At 43.2% G+C, this 18,842-nt stretch overlaps 1 protein-coding gene across 1 annotated transcript in view; it reads left to right on the forward strand.

Moving 5' to 3' along the window:
- Nucleotides 1–18,842, forward strand: part of COG3 (component of oligomeric golgi complex 3) — a 68,179-nt gene that overhangs the window by 27,002 nt on the left and 22,335 nt on the right. The window contains exons 14-16 of the mRNA XM_002749031.6: nt 7,736–7,841; nt 12,346–12,470; nt 15,421–15,510. Coding sequence (XP_002749077.3) covers nt 7,736–7,841; nt 12,346–12,470; nt 15,421–15,510 — 321 coding nt within the window. The remainder of the gene's footprint in view (nt 1–7,735; nt 7,842–12,345; nt 12,471–15,420; nt 15,511–18,842) is intronic.

The raw sequence follows: 18,842 nt of genomic DNA on the forward strand, positions 1-18,842 counted from the left end.
TTATGGATTTGTCTGATTGTTTTCTCTTGCTTAGATTCAAGTTAAACTTTTTTTTTCCCCCTCAAGAATATTGCATAGCTGATATGTGTTTCTTACTTCATTACATCAAAGGCAGATGATGTCAGCTTGTTCTGCTATTGGTTAAAGTGGGGATTGCTAGTTCTCTTCATTATAAAAGTATACAGCTTTTCTTTCTTTGCAATCAATAAGTAATTATAGGATGGTACTTTGAGATTATTTGAGTTCCCCCAAATCTTTCCAGTCAGTGATTTTAGCATCCATTCATGATTCTTGCCTGTACTAGTTATTACACTGGGGGGCAGTAAAATGGTGATTCTTCACATCTGCCATTTCTTCTACCTTTATAGCAGTCTGCTCTAAAGAATTAATTTCCCTTTCCTTCTTTATTCCTTTCTTTTCCCCACCCCTGCTTCATGTAGCACTGTAGACTAGTAGATTTTTTAAAGTCATTGTATTTTAATCTATTATCATCATTTTCTTTTCCTTTCCTTTTCTTTCTTCTCTCCCTCCTTTTTTTTTTTTTTTGAGACAGGGTCTTACTCTGTTGCCCAGGCTGAAGTGCAGTGCCTTGACTTCCTGGGCCCAGGTGATCCTCCACCTCAGCCTCCCGAGTAGCTGGGATTACAGACATGTGCCACTATGCCTAGCTAATTTTCTATATTTTTTTGTAGAGATGGGGGCTCTCTGTGTTGTTCAGGCTGCTCTCAAACTTCTGGGCTCAAGTGATCTGTCCACCTTGGCCTCCCAAAGTGCTGGGATTATAGATGTGAGCCACAATGCCCAGCCATCATTATTCATTTCAATGCTCAAAATTGTCCCAAATTTGGATAGTGGTAGCCCCTTTACTCTGGCTCCTCTGTCCATTTGACTGTAGTCTCTTAGTACTTTTTTTTAACTGCTTTATGGAGTTTTATAGTTTTAGCTTTCATATTTAGGTCTTTAATCCATTTTGAGTTAATTTTTGTGATGTGATGTGAAATAGGGGTCCAATTTCTTTTTTTTTTTTTGAGATGGAGTCTCACTCTGTCGCCCAGGCTGAAGAGCACTGGTGTGCTCTTGGCTTACTGCAACCTCTACATTCTGGGTTCAAGTGATTCTCCTGCCTCAGCCTCCCGAGTAGCTGGGATTACAGGTGCACGCCACCATACCCAGCTAATTTTTGTATCTTTAGTGGAGACTGGGTTTCACCATGTTGCTTAGGCTGGTCTCGAACTCCTGACCTTGTGATCCATGCACCTCGAACTTCCAAAGTGTTGGGATTACAAGCGTGAGCCAACTGCTTGGCCCATTCTTTTTTTTTTTTTTGAGATGGAGTCTCACTCTCTCACCAGGCTGGAGTGCAGTGGCGTGATCTCCGCCCACTGCAACCTCCGCCTCCTGGGTTCAAGTGATTCTTGTCCCTCAGCCTCCCAAGAATTTGAGATTACAGGCACCCATCACCATGCCCAGCTAATTTTTGTATTTTTAGTAGTGACAGCGTTTTACCATGTTGATCAGGATGGTCTCGATCTCTTGACCTCATGATCTGCCCACTTTGGCCTCCCAAAGTGCTGCGATAATAGGCGTGAGCCACTGCATCCTGCCAACCCTTGGTTTCTTAAGGGGAAAGAGGGTGGTATTTGAAACCAAGATCTGAGTGTTAGGTGTGCTCATTGCTAGTGGAGTATGTCATTACCCCTAAGCCCCTTTAAAGAGCTAGCAAATACACACTGTAAAAAATCATGAGTTCCTACCGAACCTCCAATTCAAATCCAGTTCCACAGGGTTCTTCCTTTTCCCATATCTCATATTTGTGTTTTCCAACTCACAGAAGAAACCCTGGCTCCCAGCACCTCTCACGTATATACTCATTTGCTTCAAGTTATAACGTACACAAAATAGTTTCAGAATTACAACACTAATGCCATGACTAATAGCAAACTCATTAAATTTAAGAATTTGGTACTTGTGTTGTTCTTAGAATGTATCCTACTAAGATATACAATCAGATTGATGTCAGACATTTGATTCTAAATACGGATTTGCGGGTTTCAAATCTCTTTAGAGATTTTGCCCATGTAAGCTTGCCATTTGCATGCATGGGGGAAATAGAAGAGTTGATAGACCTGGGTTCAAATCGTAGCCCAGTTAGTAGCTCTTTCTTATCCTTTATTAGTATGTTTAATTGTTTGTAGGACGGGCGTAATACTGACCCTGGAGGAGTATTGTACGAGGAAAGGTAATGACCAGAAAGCACTTGCGCTGGTAGTCACAGGGTAGACAGTGGCTGTCGTCATTTATTCGGCCCTCGAAGTATTTAAAAACCTAATATTTGACTTTTTAAAAATAGTTTTGGCTAAGCACAGCAGCTCATGCCTGTAATACTAGCACTTTGGGAGGCCAAGGTGGGCGAATTGCTTGAGTCTAGGATTTCAAGAGCAGCCTGGGCAACACAGTGAAACACCATTTCTACAAAAATTTCAAAAAATTGGCCAGGCATGGTGGCACAGGTGGGACTCAGGAGGCAGAGGTGGGAGGGTCTCCTGAGCCCGGGAGATAGAGAGGCTGGAGTGAGCTGTCACTGTGCTACTGCATGCCAGCCTGGGTGACAGACCCTACCTAAAAAATTATAATAAAAAGATTAGAGGCCTGGTTATTTTATTTGAAAAATTCCAAAGGTGATTTTGGTACTAGTGAATTTTAAAAAATGTCCCCGGAAATAATTTTGCTAAGTCATCATGTTTCTAACATACTGAAAAAATCTATAATTTTGAGAAGTCTATAAGCTATTAAAGTTTTAAAAGTGTAATCTAATTTTTACCGGGTTCATGTACTAATATTGCTTAGTTAGTTTATGTCAGGAGTGCTGTAGACCTAAATATCCGTGCAGAATAGACGAAAGGTCGTTTCTTTATAAGTGTGTCCCGTATTCATCGGTGTATCTTTTGTCACCAAGTGGTAGTCTGTGGTTAACGTTGTCAGATGTGGCTCAGATACTGTCCTGTTTCTAGTTAGACTGCTTGTCTTGGATGTCAAATGTCATAATTTCCTTTATTTTTATTTTTAAAATAGACTACATTTTAGGATAGTTTGAGATTCATAGAAAAACTGAGAAGGTAGTACAGAGTTTTTATGGACCCTGCACCCAGCTGCTCCTGTTACCGAGATCTTCTGTTGGTATGATACCTTTGCCACAGTTAATGAACCGGTAGTGACACTGGCATTTATTTACTGGGGTCCGTAGTTTATTCAGATTTTCTTCGTTTTTAATGTCTTTTCCTGCTGCTGGGTCCCATTTACAACAGCACATCACACTGAGTTTCCACGTCTTCTTAGGCGCCTCTTGTTGTGACGGTTTTTCAGATTTCCTTGTTTTTGATGACTTAGCAGTGTTGATAACTGCTTTATAATGTTGCCCTGAGTATTTCAAGCTTTCTATGGGAGGCCCCTTTGTTGGAATTCATCTGCTGTTATCCTTATGATTAGACTAGCGTTTTGGGTTTGGGGGAGGAAGAGCACAGTGGTGTAAAGTGCCATTGTTACTACATCGTATTAAGGGTGCAGCCTTTCAACATGAATGTTCACTGCTGACACTGAACTTGACCATCTGGCTGAAGTCGTGTTGCAGGTTTCGCCACCAGGCGGTCCTTCCTCTTCCCCACTTCCCACGCTGTGCTGTTTGGAAGGAGGTCCCGTGTGCAACCCTTGCTGAAGGGGGGGTTGTGCTCTACCATTTCTGAGGGCGAAGTATCTACATAAGTACTTGGAACTTTTCTGTAAGGGAGATTTGTCTCTTTTTCCAGTTTGTTGATTTAGTCCCTTACTGATCACTAAACTGTAGACTCGCAGATACTTACTCATACTTCGGGTTATAGTTCACTGGTGCTGTATTTTGCTGCTCCAGCTTTACCACTGGGAGCCCTTTCAGTTGGCTCCTGTGTCCTTTTGACATACTCATGTAGGTAGATTTTTTATTTTGAGAACTTCCTTACTTCCTGGCACTACAAGAACTTAAGGTGCATCGATACATCTCCTGCCTCTGTCCTAGAGAATCAACCATTTCTTCAAGGAGTGCTGGTTCCTTTATTGAAGGGTTGCATTAGAAACTGAGATCTGGACATTAGGCGTACTCTTGCTCCAAGAGCTCTCAGGTGACAGCAGAGAAATACATGTGTGTATACTAGATCATTCTGTTGTTCCGCATCCTCACCTGCATTTTGACTTAACCTAATTTATTTCAATGCCTAGATGGATAAATGTGTAATAATAGGTATGTTTGTTTTAAAGGTAATAGGCTGGAAATATGCCTTTACCTGTTTTAAGGATGTTCTCCTAAAATGACACCCTTTCCTCTGACTTCTGTTTAAATTCGTTGCACTTTGGCTAGTTATATTAATTATATGTTGTTACTTTAAATAATATGCAAAATCAACCTTGTAGGGATCAGATGCCCTTGTAGGGTGGGCAGTGGGGGCTGTTTCTTTTTGGTGGTCCATAGCAGGCATTATCTTTACATGTCTGGGTATTGCGGATAACAACAGGGAGAGAATAGGTGGTCTATTTGCAGGAGTTGCCTTGACCTTGAGGACCACAAAGGTATGATGAAGACTAGGTCTCTTTCTCAGCCTGATCCAGGGAATGGTGCTATCTCCTTTCACTCCCCTTGAGGCCTTCATTAGGGATATTAGTTTTCATATTATAGATAAGAATGCCTGTTTTAATTGTCATGTCTGATAGGAGGTTAGGCGATGAAGTTTTCTGTGTGCTCCCCTCCCAGCGTAATTTAGTGATATATCTAGTATGTTTATGCAGTCATCACATGGCTCCTATCCTGGGTGCTCCTTTGTGTGGTTGGCCTTTTGGCTTAAGGGTAACCACTTGCAGTAAATATGCTTACTTTGTTTTTCTTTTGATGAGGGACTGGGGTATAAGAGTGGTCTGGCTTTGGCATCTGCGTACCATTTAGGGCTTAGCTGTACTTTCTAATTTCTGCACACAGAACAAGTGGACTGGCCTGGCTGGTAGGGAGTCTGTTTCCTAAGCAGTTCTCTGGCCATTAGAAATTTTTTTATTTTTTAATTTGAATGGTTTTTTGGGTACAGGTGGTTTTTGGATTACATGGATAAGTTCTTTAGTGGTAATTTCTGAGATTTTCGTGCACCTGTCATGCAAACAGTGCACACTGTACCCAGTAGACAGTTTTTATGCCTTACCCCTGTACTCAGTAGACAGTCTTTATGCCTTACCCCTGTACTCAGTAGACAGTCTTTATGCCTTACCCCTGTACTCAGTAGACAGTCTTTATGCCTTACCCCTGTACCCAGTACACAGTCTTTATGCCTTACCCCTGTACCCAGTAGACAGTCTTTATGCCTTACCCCTGTACCCAGTACATAGTCTTTATGCCTTACCCCTGTACTCAGTACACAGTCTTTATGCCTTACCCCTGTACCCAGTACACAGTCTTTATGCCTTACCCCTGTACTCAGTACACAGTCTTTATGCCTTACCCCTGTACTCAGTAGACAGTCTTTATGCCTTACCCCTGTACTCAGTAGACAGTCTTTATGCCTTACCCCTGTACTCAGTAGACAGTCTTTATGCCTTACCCCTGTACCCAGTAGACAGTCTTTATGCCTTACCCCTGTACCCAGTACATAGTCTTTATGCCTTACCCCTGTACTCAGTACACAGTCTTTATGCCTTACCCCTGTACTCAGTAGACAGTCTTTATGCCTTACCCCTGTACCCAGTAGACAGTCTTTATGCCTTACCCCTGTACCCAGTACACAGTCTTTATGCCTTACCCCTGTACTCAGTAGACAGTCTTTATGCCTTACCCCTGTACCCAGTAGACAGTCTTTATGCCTTACCCCTGTACCCAGTACATAGTCTTTATGCCTTACCCCTGTACTCAGTACACAGTCTTTATGCCTTACCCCTGTACTCAGTAGACAGTCTTTATGCCTTACCCCTGTACCCAGTAGACAGTCTTTATGCCTTACCCCTGTACCCAGTAGACAGTCTTTATGCCTTACCCCTGTACCCAGTACACAGTCTTTATGCCTTACCCCTGTACCCAGTACACAGTCTTTATGCCTTACCCCTGTACTCAGTAGACAGTCTTTATGCCTTACCCCTGTACTCAGTACACAGTCTTTATGCCTTACCCCTGTACTCAGTACACAGTCTTTATGCCTTACCCCTGTACTCAGTACACAGTCTTTATGCCTTACCCCTGTACTCAGTACACAGTCTTTATGCCTTACCCCTGTACCCAGTATACAGTCTTTATGCCTTACCCCTGTACCCAGTACACAGTCTTTATGCCTTACCCCTGTACTCAGTAGACAGTCTTTATGCCTTACCCCTGTACTCAGTAGACAGTCTTTATGCCTTACCCCTGTACTCAGTACACAGTCTTTATGCCTTACCCCTGTACCCAGTACACAGTCTTTATGCCTTACCCCTGTACTCAGTACACAGTCTTTATGCCTTACCCCTGTACTCAGTACACAGTCTTTATGCCTTACCCCTGTACCCAGTAGACAGTCTTTATGCCTTACCCCCGTACCCAGTAGACAGTCTTTATGCCTTACCCCTGTACCCAGTAGACAGTCTTTATGCCTTACCCCTGTACTCAGTAGACAGTCTTTATGCCTTACCCCTGTACCCAGTACACAGTCTTTATGCCTTACCCCTGTACCCAGTACACAGTCTTTATGCCTTACCCCTGTACCCAGTACACAGTCTTTATGCCTTACCCCTGTACTCAGTACACAGTCTTTATGCCTTACCCCTGTACCCAGTAGACAGTCTTTATGCCTTACCCCTGTACTCAGTAGACAGTCTTTATGCCTTACCCCTGTACCCAGTACACAGTCTTTATGCCTTACCCCTGTACCCAGTACACAGTCTTTATGCCTTACCCCTGTACCCAGTACACAGTCTTTATGCCTTACCCCTGTACTCAGTACACAGTCTTTATGCCTTACCCCTGTACCCAGTAGACAGTCTTTATGCCTTACCCCTGTACTCAGTAGACAGTCTTTATGCCTTACCCCTGTACCCAGTACACAGTCTTTATGCCTTACCCCTGTACCCAGTACACAGTCTTTATGCCTTACCCCTGTACTCAGTACACAGTCTTTATGCCTTACCCCTGTACTCAGTAGACAGTCTTTATGCCTTACCCCTGTACCCAGTACACAGTCTTTATGCCTTACCCCTGTACCCAGTACACAGTCTTTATGCCTTACCCGCCTCCCAGTTTTGCCCCTGAATTCCCAACGCTCATTGTCTCATTTCTGTGACTGGCTATTCCTTTTGACAATAACTAGATGACTGTTAGGTCTTCATTTCTGCATATTTCCACATTTATAATTAATGTAAATTAGTGGGATTTTCATTACTAATTTAGTAGTTGGTGTCCTTTGTATACTGCACGATATTCTTCAGTCAGGGAGTCCGTGATAATTTTGTAAAAAAATCTGTTTCAAAAATAGCATACTGAGCTGTTATCACATAAAGAAAAAGCTTGTTATTTGGATTGGCCAGTTAGTTGAACAAAAGCATGTCTGCTACTCAGAATGTATCCAGTCTTAAATCTGAATACTTCCTTTCCAAATGTTAAGTTGAAAAAAATATATATGTATTTTTACTTTGTATAAAGAACACGTTCATGTTGCCGAGCAGTGCTGAAAATGATACTGTTCCTTCTGATTTCTCTGTACAGCAAATTGCACAGAGTTTGAAAGATGAGCAGAAGAAGGTACCTTCGGAAGCTTCATTTTCAGATGTTCAGTTAGAAGAAGGAGGGTCTAATAGTCTGACAAAATCCGGTATGTTATGATGTCTTAACTAGCAGCGTTTATTCCTTTGGGTTGATGACCCTTTACTGAGGACTTGTCCTATCCCAGGCATGAAAAACAACCTGTGCCTTTGAGGAGCCAACCCTTTATGAGGGGAGATTGGAATTCAGTGGTGAGTGAGATGCTAATGGGATTGCACAGGGTGCTCTTGGACCATGGATGAGGGTCATGGAAATTACGAAGGGAGGCGAGCTCTTGAGGGCAGCAAGGTGGGCTCAGGGTGAGGTGTGGCATCTGAGAGCTGTAGTGTGTTTATGAAAGAGCCAGGTGAGTTAAGGCTGTTTAAGATAGGTGGACTAGAAGGTAGAAAGGCATGCAGGAATGGAAAACCATGGCTGTTTTGGGTAATTCAAGTGGTTTGGTCTGTTTGGGCCCAGGTTGTATGTGGGGAAGGAGCAGTTGAAATAGGCCAGATTGGCATAGATGTCATGTGATAGTCTCATGGCCTCGGGACTTCTAGCTGGCATGGTGTACGTGGCAAGTAAACCGTCAGATTTGCATTTTGTAAACGTATTGTCTGGAACTTGAGTGAAATATTGACACCGTTGCGCGGGATACCTTGGACTAGGGTGAATGTTATGCAGGGAGCACAACTGTCCCAAGAATAACCTTGGCTACTCGTTAGGGACCTAGACAGCAAGCCAGATGGAAAGTAAGCCATCCCCTCCGCACCCAGCTATACGAGTGGCTCTAAAGCTCAGCTCCCCATGGGATAACTGGGAAGGTGGGTGCTGTAACTCCGTGGGCTTGAAAGGGCCCCAGCTGCCTCAAGGTCCCCAGGGGAAGGGCATCATCAGATGTTCTGAGTCTACTCTATAAACAGCTGCTATACCAAATGCAGACTGCCAAGTGGCTGGATATCGCCCATCTGACAGAGCCATCTTATCACACCCCCCGTTGCGGGGAGGACTCCCAGAGGGCTGAAATTTCCTCCTGTGCAGTAGAATCCATGCCATGTCCCAGGATACCTCTTGGTACTGGAGTGACGAGAGTACGTTTCTGTCTTGCCAAACCCGGCCTTGTGCGGTTTCTCTTTCCCCACTAAAGCCTACTTTTTAACCAATTACTGGCATTACAATGAGGCCTTATTGGCAGAACCGTTGAGACTGATGAGGAAGTCGTTATATTTTTCCATTTGAAAGATAAAGGTGGTTTGAACCAGGGTGTTATTGGGGGGATGGAGAGAAATACAGAGATGAGGGATATGGTTAGAAGTTTGAATGAGTAGAATTTGATGGCACAAATTTCAGATGTGAGGGTTGAGTGAGGTCCATGTGGAACAACTGAGAGGGTCTGTGTGAGATGGTTCTAGAAGCTGTACTGTCCAATATGGTAGCTCCCACCACTGGGCATGGGAAATGTGCCTAGTCTGAATAATGTGCTGTAATCGTGTAAGATTCACACCAGATTTCCAAGACTTAGTATGATATAGGGAATGGAAAACAGCCTGGGTGCAGTGGCTCATTCCTGTAATCCCAGCACTTTGGGAGGCCGAGGTGGGCAGATCACCTAAGGTTAGGAGTTCAAGACCGTCCTGGCCAATATAGCAAAACCCCATCTCTACTGAAAATACCAAAGTTAGCTGGACATGGTGGCATGTGCCTGTAATCCCAGCTACTTGGGAAGCTGAGGCAGGAGAATCTCTTGAACCCAGGAGGTGGAGGTTGCCATGAGCCAAGATCGTGCCACTGCACTCCAGTCTAGGTGACAGAGCGAGATTCTGTCTCAGAAAAATTAAAAAAAAAATGGAAAATTTGTTCTTCGTCATTTTTATATTGATTACATGTTAAAATGATATTTTGGACATACTGGATTGAATAAAATATACTAAAATTAACCCTTCTTCTTCTTCTTCTTTTTGTTTTTGAGAGAGCCTCACTCTGTTGCCCAGGCTGGAGTAGAGTGGTGCAATCTCAGCTAACTGCAACCTCTGCCTCCTCAGTTCAAGCAAGTCTCCTGCCTCAGTTTCCCAAGTAGCTGGGACTACAGGCGTGTGCCACCATGCCCAGCTAATTTTTGTGTTTTTTAGTAGAGATGGGGTTTCACTATATGTTGACCAGGCTGGTCTCGAACTCCTGACCTCAGGTGATCCTGAGTCAGTGCAGTGTTGGGATTACAGGTGTGAACCACTGTGCCTGGCCATTCCTGCTTTCTTTTTCTTTCAAAGAGATGAGGTATCACTATGTTGCCCAGGCTGGTTTTGAACTCCTGTGCTCAAGCAGTCCTCCTGTTTTGGCTTCCCAAAGTGCTGGGATTACAGGCATGGGACACCATGCCTAGCCTTTTTATTTATTTATTTTTGAGACAGTCTCACTCTGTCACAAGGCTGGAGTGCAGTGGTATGATGTTTGCTCACTGTAACCTCCACCTCCTGGGTTCAAGTGATTTTCCTGCCTCAACCTCCCAAGTAGCTGGGACTATAGGCCCACACTACCACGCCCAGCTAATTTTTGTATTTTTAGTAGAGACGGGGTTTCACCATGTTGGCCAGCCTAATCTTGAACTCCTGACCTTGTGATCTGCCTGCCTCAGCCTCCCAAAGTGCTGGGATTACAGGTGTGAGCCACCGCACCCGGCCTTTTTTTTTTTTTTTTTTTAATAGACAAAGAGTCTCGCTATGTTGCCCAAGATGGGTCTTGAACTCCTGGCCTCAAGTGGTCCTCCCACCGTGGCCTCCCAGAGTGCTAGAATTACAGACATGAGCCGCTGTGCTTGGCCTCTTTTTACTTTTTATTTTGAAGACAGGGTCTGGTTCTGTCGGGCAGGCTGGAGTGCAGTGGTGCGATATTGGCTTACTGCAACCTCTGCCTCCCACGTCAGCCTCCCACGTAGCCTATGCCATCATGCCTGGCTAATTTTTTTTACTTTTTAAAATGTGATGTTTTCCTGTGTTACATTTATAATTCACATTATAGTTCTATTGGACAGCACTGCTCTAGAGCTGTAAAGAGAAAGATTGGTTTAGAATTTAAGGATGAGGAGAGTTGGTGCTTTGGGCTTACGTAAGATCATCCTGGGACTGTAGCAGAAGTCTTGGGAGGGAAACTGAGCCAAGTTTAAGGAGCAAATGGAGATAGAGGAGTCAACTGAGCCCACCAAGAAAGAACAGCCAGCAAGGTCAGGGGTGGGCAAGTGAGAGTATGGCTGATATCAGAGGAGGAGGGGTTTGCAGTGTAGTTTGCATAAACAGGTGAGAAGACCAAAATCTTGAGAACAAAGTGACGTGCTAAGTTTTAGAATTTGAGGGCGGAATAGCTGAGAGGAGAAGAAAGTCCGTAGAAAGCAGTAAGAATGCAGTTCCGCCAGTACTCGGAAAATCTGCCTCTAGGGTAGAGGTGTGAGGATGGAGGTGAAAGTCTTTGGAGTTGAGGAGGATGAACAGCCCATCATCATGCAGTTATCCGTGCTGTCACAGTGTGCTAGAACTTGGTGTGGAAAGCAAGGCTCCGAATCAGGTAGGAAGTGGAGCAGAAACAAAAAGAGTATGTCTTCACTTTTCCTGGTTCTGAGATACGTTGGAAGTGAGAGAATGAGGAGCCTCTGTAAGGAGGGCTTTAGTTGATGAGGTGTTCGTGGCATAGAAGGAGGTGTCGTCAGGGCAAACTGGTGGAGGGACCATCTTGTGAAGAGACCAGTTACCACCACCTTCAGAAAGCACAGCTGTATTCTGTATGTAGAGCAAGGGAGTGGGAAGAGAGGCCCACAGAGGACAGTGGAGGCAGCCGTGCAGGAGGCTGTGGGGTAAGCCCAGGTCCCGGGCTTGCTCTGCTCCTTGAAAGAGGCAGCAGGAGGCACTCACCTGCCGTTTGTTGCTTTACTTTGGCCAACAACTTAGTTACACGGGAAAGGGGAAGAAATGAACACAAGCTGGACTTCTGGCTCTAAAGTACTTAAACACATTTGTTTGACTAAACTTTTATTTGGGGGAATTCTTTTGGCACTTTATTTTGAAGAAGGGATTCTGGAGATGGCATATTCCTTAGGCAAACTATATTTCATTTCCTAATATTCTTCGATGTAATTTGTTTATTCTTTTTTTTAAAGAAACTTCATACAAATTAGACATTAGTTTAAAATGAGCTCTCATGGAAGATATTTAAAAGTTATACAAGTTGAATAGGAGTGGTGAGAGAAAAGGGAAAGATTAAGTATTACTTGTTTTTGGAAAAAAGCTTACAAAACTGTAAGGTGAAAGCACTGGCTAGTGCCTTGGGTTGAACATATGTATATGAAGCTGGAATGTACATATGTACATGTTCATATGTGTACCTACGTATACATTCTCACTTACTGTGTTAAATCTCACCTGTCACTGATTTAGATTTCTTATGGTATTCTTGATGAGAGCTGAGGCCCTCTAGCTATGGACAGCTAACAAGAATAAACAGTTATGGTTGCCGTGTAAATTATTGTAAGTGTATATGTGAAACACCCACAGGTGTGAAATGTGTCTTCTTTTCCATTTGGGTCTTAGGTTCAACAGAGTCCCTCAATCCTAGACCACACACCACAATTTCTCCAGCGGATCTTCATGGAATGTGGTATCCTACGGTTCGAAGAACTCTTGTCTGTCTCTCCAAATTATACAGATGCATAGATGTATGTGTATCTTTATTGTAAATTGCTTGCTCTTTCACTTGAAATATTTTTTAATTTACATTTTAAGATCTTGATGAAGTATTTTTTTGGCTAGTCTTAAAATCATGATTTTTAGATATAGAAGTAACTTGAAGGTCAGGCTAATTTAGGAATTTCCAACCTGAGCTTTCTATGGAACTTTAGAATTTAGTACTGGGCTTTGGGGAGTCTATGGACATCTCAAAATTGTGGGCAAATTTTGCATGACTGTTTTATATGTGCATTTCTGAGGAAAAGATCTTTAGCATTCATTGATTCTTAAAGGAGTTCACAACCACAACTAAGTTTAAAACAACTGATTGGCCGGGCGCGGTGGCTCAAGCCTGTAATCCCAGCACTTTGGGAGGCCGAGGCGGGTGGATCACGAGGTCAAGAGATCAAGACCGTCCTGGTCAAAATGGTGAAACCCCGTCTCTACCAAAAATACAAAAAATTAGCTGGGCATGGTGGCGCGTGCCTGTAATCCCAGCTACTCGGGAGGCTGAGGCAGGAGAATTGCCTGAACCCAGGAGGCGGAGGTTGCGGTGAGCCGAGATCGCGCCATTGCACTCCAGCCTGGGTAACAAGAGCGAAACTCCGTCTCAAAAAAAAAAAAAAAAAAAAAAACAACTGATTAATTTGCCTGCCTTAGTTTATAGATGAAGACAGAGATATAGAAAGGTTAAGTGAACATCATTGTCACATGGGATAGTATACATTTAGTATTAGATTTTTTATTTTTTTGAGACAGAGTCTTGCTCTGTTGCCCAGGCTGGAGTGCAATGGTGCGATCTTGGCTCACTGCAACCTCACCTCCTGGGTTCAAGAGATTCTCCCACCTTAGCATCCTGAGTAGCTGGGGTTACAGGCACCCACCAGCAGTCCCAGTTAATTTTTGTATTTTTAGTAGAGATGGGGTTTCACGATGTTGGCCAGGCTGGTCTCGAACTCCTGACCTCAGGTGTTCCACCCACCTTGGCCTCCCAAAGTGCTGGGATTACAGGTGTGAGCCACCAGGCCTGGCCTATTAATTAAGTTTAGTATTAATTGTTTTGCACTCAGTTTCAATCCACATCCCTAACAAGGAGTATTAAGGTGACATGTATTTCTAACCAGGGACTTAGTAATTCACTAAAGTTAGCAGTTACCTTTTTAAAGTTCAAGCACCAGCTTAGACTACTGTACACTGATTTCAGAGGACAGAGTTATTTTAAGCATTCCAGTTTAATGATATGATGGTCATTCTCTGCAACATCGGATTGGCTGTGAGTGATTTGTTGCTAAACCAATATATTTTATAAAATATGGTGGTTTTAATTCATTTGATTTATTAATTTGATTAAGTATAGCAGTCATGTAATGAATTGTCTAGATGCCACTATTTCTTAAGGATATAGTTCAAAACAGTATGCATTTACCCTTATACCACAGAGTCCTAGGGCTGCACAGTTGTTTCATTGGGGTCAGTAGATTCTACACTTCTCTTTATTTAAGTTAAAATGCATAATTGCTGGGCTTTGTGCTTATAGATTTTGAAATGCTACCAAAAGTGCCTTTTGCCCAGTTCTGGGACTTTTAAAGATGGGCCCAGATCACCTCTACAGACTTAGATGCCTCAGCCTTTTTACCCAGCTGATGAGATCTCTTCCAGAGAGAGGTTTGGACACTTGGCATCTCTTCCTCCCCAGGCTGTCCTTTAGGTTTGTTGAATAATAATATTAGGCTGAGATTCAGCAACTTCTTGCAGTGGAGACAGGACCCCAAGGAAAATACACAGGAGGCATATTCCACATAGAACCCATTGTCACCACAGACACTAGTAAATAAAGCCTCTTAGGGTGCTTAAGGGGGATTTTAACTAAATATTAGGTAGGCCTGAGGAGGTCACTGCCAGTTTGGTTTTATGCCTTAGCCTTGCTTATTCTTTTTTCACCTAGCTTCTATTCAAATCTCAACACTTTCAGTCTTACCGATGAAAGGTGAGGAAAGATAATCCAGTGTAAGATACAGTGAGGCTGAGCAGAAGGCGAGGGTCTTGGTCTCAGCTGCCCATCTTAAGCTTCCCTAGGCAGGGTTCGTGACCCAGCAGGTGGCAGCTCTAATCTCTCCTTCCTGCATAGCCTTGTGGGAAACCACAGAGTGGGGAGAAGCAAAGTAAAGACAGAATAACAGCAAGTTGGAGCCCACGGCCCAGAACAGGGGCCTAATAAAGACCAGGCTCATATCCATCCACCTCAGGTGGAATGGAGGCAGGGAGGGAAGCAAGGAGACTAACCACCGTCCTGCACCTCAGGGAAGATTATAATGGCAGAATTAAAGTAAGACTCATGCTGCACATACCATTTTGTAACCTGGTTTTTTTTTTTTTTAACTCTATTTTATAAGAACTTCAGTGCCTCCTTCAGCATTCTTTGATTTCGTAAACAGTATTCTATAATTTAGATTTAGTAGTATTTTGTCAGTCCCCTGTCATTGAACATTTATGTAACATAAATAATACTGTAATGAAGAGCCATGTACATGCTGATGTATTTTTAGAAGTGGATTTACTGAAGGTTTGTTTTAAAGTTGGTCTTAGAGACTGAAAAAACAGCCCCACATGCGATCATGTTGGAGTGAGGGCTCCATGAGGTCAGAACCATGCCTGCCTCTATTTCTAGCATCTAGCTCAGTGCCTAGCATGTAATCAGTATTTATTGATGGGTCACATGAGTGTCTCCAGAGATGACTGCATGTTACCGATCTTCGTGTCGGTCTAGAAAGGTTGCGTGGGGTCTACGGCCATACCGCCCTGAACGCGCCCGATCTCGTCGGAAAGGTTGCATGGGAATAGGGGTCGGGAAGAACAGCTCCAGCAGTAAATCGCTGCACCCTAGGATTTTCCTGTTTTTGTCAAGTGCCACGGGCTGATTATTCTCTTTTGTTCCACCAGAGGGCAGTGTTCCAAGGATTGTCCCAGGAAGCCTTGTCTGCCTGCATTCAGTCCTTACTGGGAGCGTCAGAGTCAATCAGCAAAAACAAGGTTTGATGAAGCGTTAGGGGAAATCCTGTTTCCTGGTAAAATCCTGGGGAATACAGCATTTACTTATAGGCACAGACATGTAGAGCTCTTTGGGCAGCAGGGTTTGTTTGTTTAACATGATTGAATTTTGCAGCTCTTTGAGAGAAGCTAGTGATTCATCATACTGCTAAATAAAGACTGTACTATATAGGAGAGTCCAGCTTTGCTAAAGGACCACAAGTGGTACTTAGGTCACACATTCTACAGGGTAGAGATTTCCTCTTGTAGCCCTAGCCACTGGGGAAAGGTACCATTTTCCTGCAATACCAAGAAAGCATTTTCAAGGAAACATCATAATTTATAATCATCTCTACGATAATGTTTTAAATAGCTGAATGTTCTTACACGGAGGAAATGAGTCAGTCAGTTTTGAGGACAGGTAATGGTGGCTCTGGGTTGTGTGACTGGAAGGAGATACCGTGACTGTGTGGCGTATAGTTTTGTTTGTTTGTTTTTGAGACAGGGTCTTGCTCTGTCTCCAGGCTGGAGTGCAGTGGTGTGATCCTGGATTGCTGCAGCCTCCATCTCCTGAGCTCAATCCACCCTCCTACCTCAGCCTTCCAAGGACTTGGGACTACGGGCATGCACCTTCATGCCCTGGCCAAGTTTTTTATTTTTTGTAGAGACAGGATTTTGCCTTGTCGCTCAGGCTGGTCTCAAACTCCTGGCCTGAAGTCATCTGCCCACCTCGACCTCCCAGAATGCTGGAATCACAGGTGTGGTGAGCCACTCGCCCAGCCTTTTTTTTTTTTTTTTTTTTTTTGAGAGAGGGTCTTATTCTGTCACCTAAGCTGGAGTGCAGTGGTGTGATCTCTGTTCACTGCAGCCTCAACCTCCTGGGCTGAAGCATTCCTCCTGCTTCGGCTTCCTGCACTGCAGGACTATAGGCACCTGGCTCAACTTTTTATTTTTACTTTTTGTAGAGACGGGAACTCACCCTCTTGCCCAGGCTGGTCTCAGATTCCTAGGCTCAAATGATCCTCTTGACTCAGCCTTCCAGAGTACTGGGAATACAGGTGTTAGCGATTGTGCTCAGCAGTTTACAGGTTTTAATCCAGAAGGGGTCTGGGCTGAAGGCTGCTGACATGTGCTTCTCCCATAGCCCCTGAGATTTTCTTTTTTTCAGGAGGTAGAGCATGTTCAAAAGTGTTGCTCTGCTTAACTCTCCTATTAAAATATCTGCCACCTATCGGGAGGTAGCTGTGGGGGCTGTTTCCAGCCAAAATTGTCTTCCCACCTGGAGTGTTCAAATCGTGTGAACTTTTTTGACTTACAGATTTGTAAATGTGACTTTTAAGTTCAAGGCTTTAGATAAATTGTGTATACACACACACACACACATCACCACAAAATCATTTGGGATCTTGGGATCTTGCTGCTAGGAAAGCTCTACCTTTGTGATCACTGTTTTTCTCATTCATGAAATGAAGAGGTGAAATTTCACATGGGACTGGAAATAAAGTTATAGACAGGCAGATTTAAGTTTTAACAGGTATTTTCAAGTCTGTGCCCACACATTTTGATAATAGATGAAATTAGAACACGCATGTCTAACATTAAGGAAAAATTGTGGCATGTTTTATATAACAGAATATTACACAGTCATTAAATTTTTAAAAATGAAACAATAAAATTTAACTTAAACATATTAAGGCAATAGAAATTCAAGATGCAAATCAGATATATGATGTGACCGTGTAATAAAATGCATTGAAGAAAATATGTAGCAGTGAAATCTTTTAGGTGACCATGGGTGATTTTTTCTCTCATTTCCTGCACATTTCTTCATTTTCCACAGATCATCAGGAAAGAAAAAATGACCTAATTTTTAAAAAGTTCATAGGCTTATATCTTCTTGTACCACTGTCCCCCTTTTTCTTTTTTAAAGGCAGAATCTCACTCTGTCACCCAGGCTGGAGTGAGGTGGCATGATCTTGGCTCACTGCAACCTACATCCGTTTCCCGGGTTCAAGCCATTCTTGTGCCTCAGCTGCCCAAGTAGCTGGGATTACAGGCGTGTGCTACCATTCCCAGCTGATATTTGTATTTTTAATAGAGACAGGATTTCACCATGTTGGCCAGGCTGGTCTTGAATGCCTGACCTCACGTGATCCACCCACCTCGGCCTCCTAAAATGTTAGGATTACAGGCGTGAGCCACTAAACCCAGCCATGTTCTCTTTTAAGGGAGGCATGAAAAGCCTTTTGATCTTTGGTCTTTTGCCTTCACTAGCTGTAGCCCATCCTCTTTTGTCTCATTCTATTTCCTACCTGTCATAAGAGGTGGGAAGCTCTCAATTTGTTAAGACACCAGCTGTTATTCTCATGTTGACTTTGTGTACTTTTACCTTAAAAAGTGATCAGTGAAAATGGATTAGTGTCTTAAAGAGTTTTTTAAGGCAAGAAATTATTCTTACATAAACTGAGTACCTGTCTACAAGTTAACATGATACTATATGCTGGCTTACAATAGCTTTAGTAAAGTAAGTAAAATCTATATGATACTATTTTTGGCATCAGAGTTGTTATGTCTTCTAAAAATAGAGCAAATATTTAAAATATGTAGCATTTCCTACTTACCTGGTGCTCCGTGTGGCAGGATGCAAAGTGAGTTTCCATTACCTAAGTCATTGATTATGTTTATTAAAATGGGTGGAGAGAGAGCGAGAGACTGGGGAGGAATCTTCATTTATTAACTCCTTTAAAATGATATTGCTTACTGAAAGTTAACTTTATCTTTTCCTGAGGTAATATGAAAATTTCATTAGCAATATTTTCAAAATGAGATGCTGCCTTGAGGAACAGCAAGAAGGAGCAAATACAGCCTTGCTCTTATTAATACACAGCCTCTTTTCTGAAAGGAGAGCTACGATTATTCAGTATTTGAGGACTGAGCCAGAGGTTTGAGAACTGAGCTTGAATCCCAAGGCTCTTGTGGATGGGTCCTGAGAGGGCACAAGGACATGCCGGACTCTCAGGGATGTGGGTAGTCAGAGCTGTGTTGGTGGCAGGAGGATCCAAAATGGCAACCCCAAGTCATTTTACATTTGTGTAAATATAGGTGTGTGTTATGTTCTAGATACTGATCAAATAGTGAGAGCCATGTTCCTGAGGAGAAGCTAGAAAGCCAGGCCAGGTTAGGATCGAGCTTATTCCTTGAGCCTTTCTTTACCTCTTCTGCTCTGGGCCGCTGTCAGGCTGCCTCGTCTTTTCTACTTCTGCACCAGGTGAAAGCAGATTGGACTTCTCTTTCTAAACATGTTGCTTTACAGCCTTGTGTCTGACTTTCTTGGA

This window comes from Callithrix jacchus, chromosome 5 (assembly GCF_049354715.1).
Source record: "Callithrix jacchus isolate 240 chromosome 5, calJac240_pri, whole genome shotgun sequence".
NCBI lineage: Eukaryota > Metazoa > Chordata > Mammalia > Primates > Cebidae > Callithrix > Callithrix jacchus.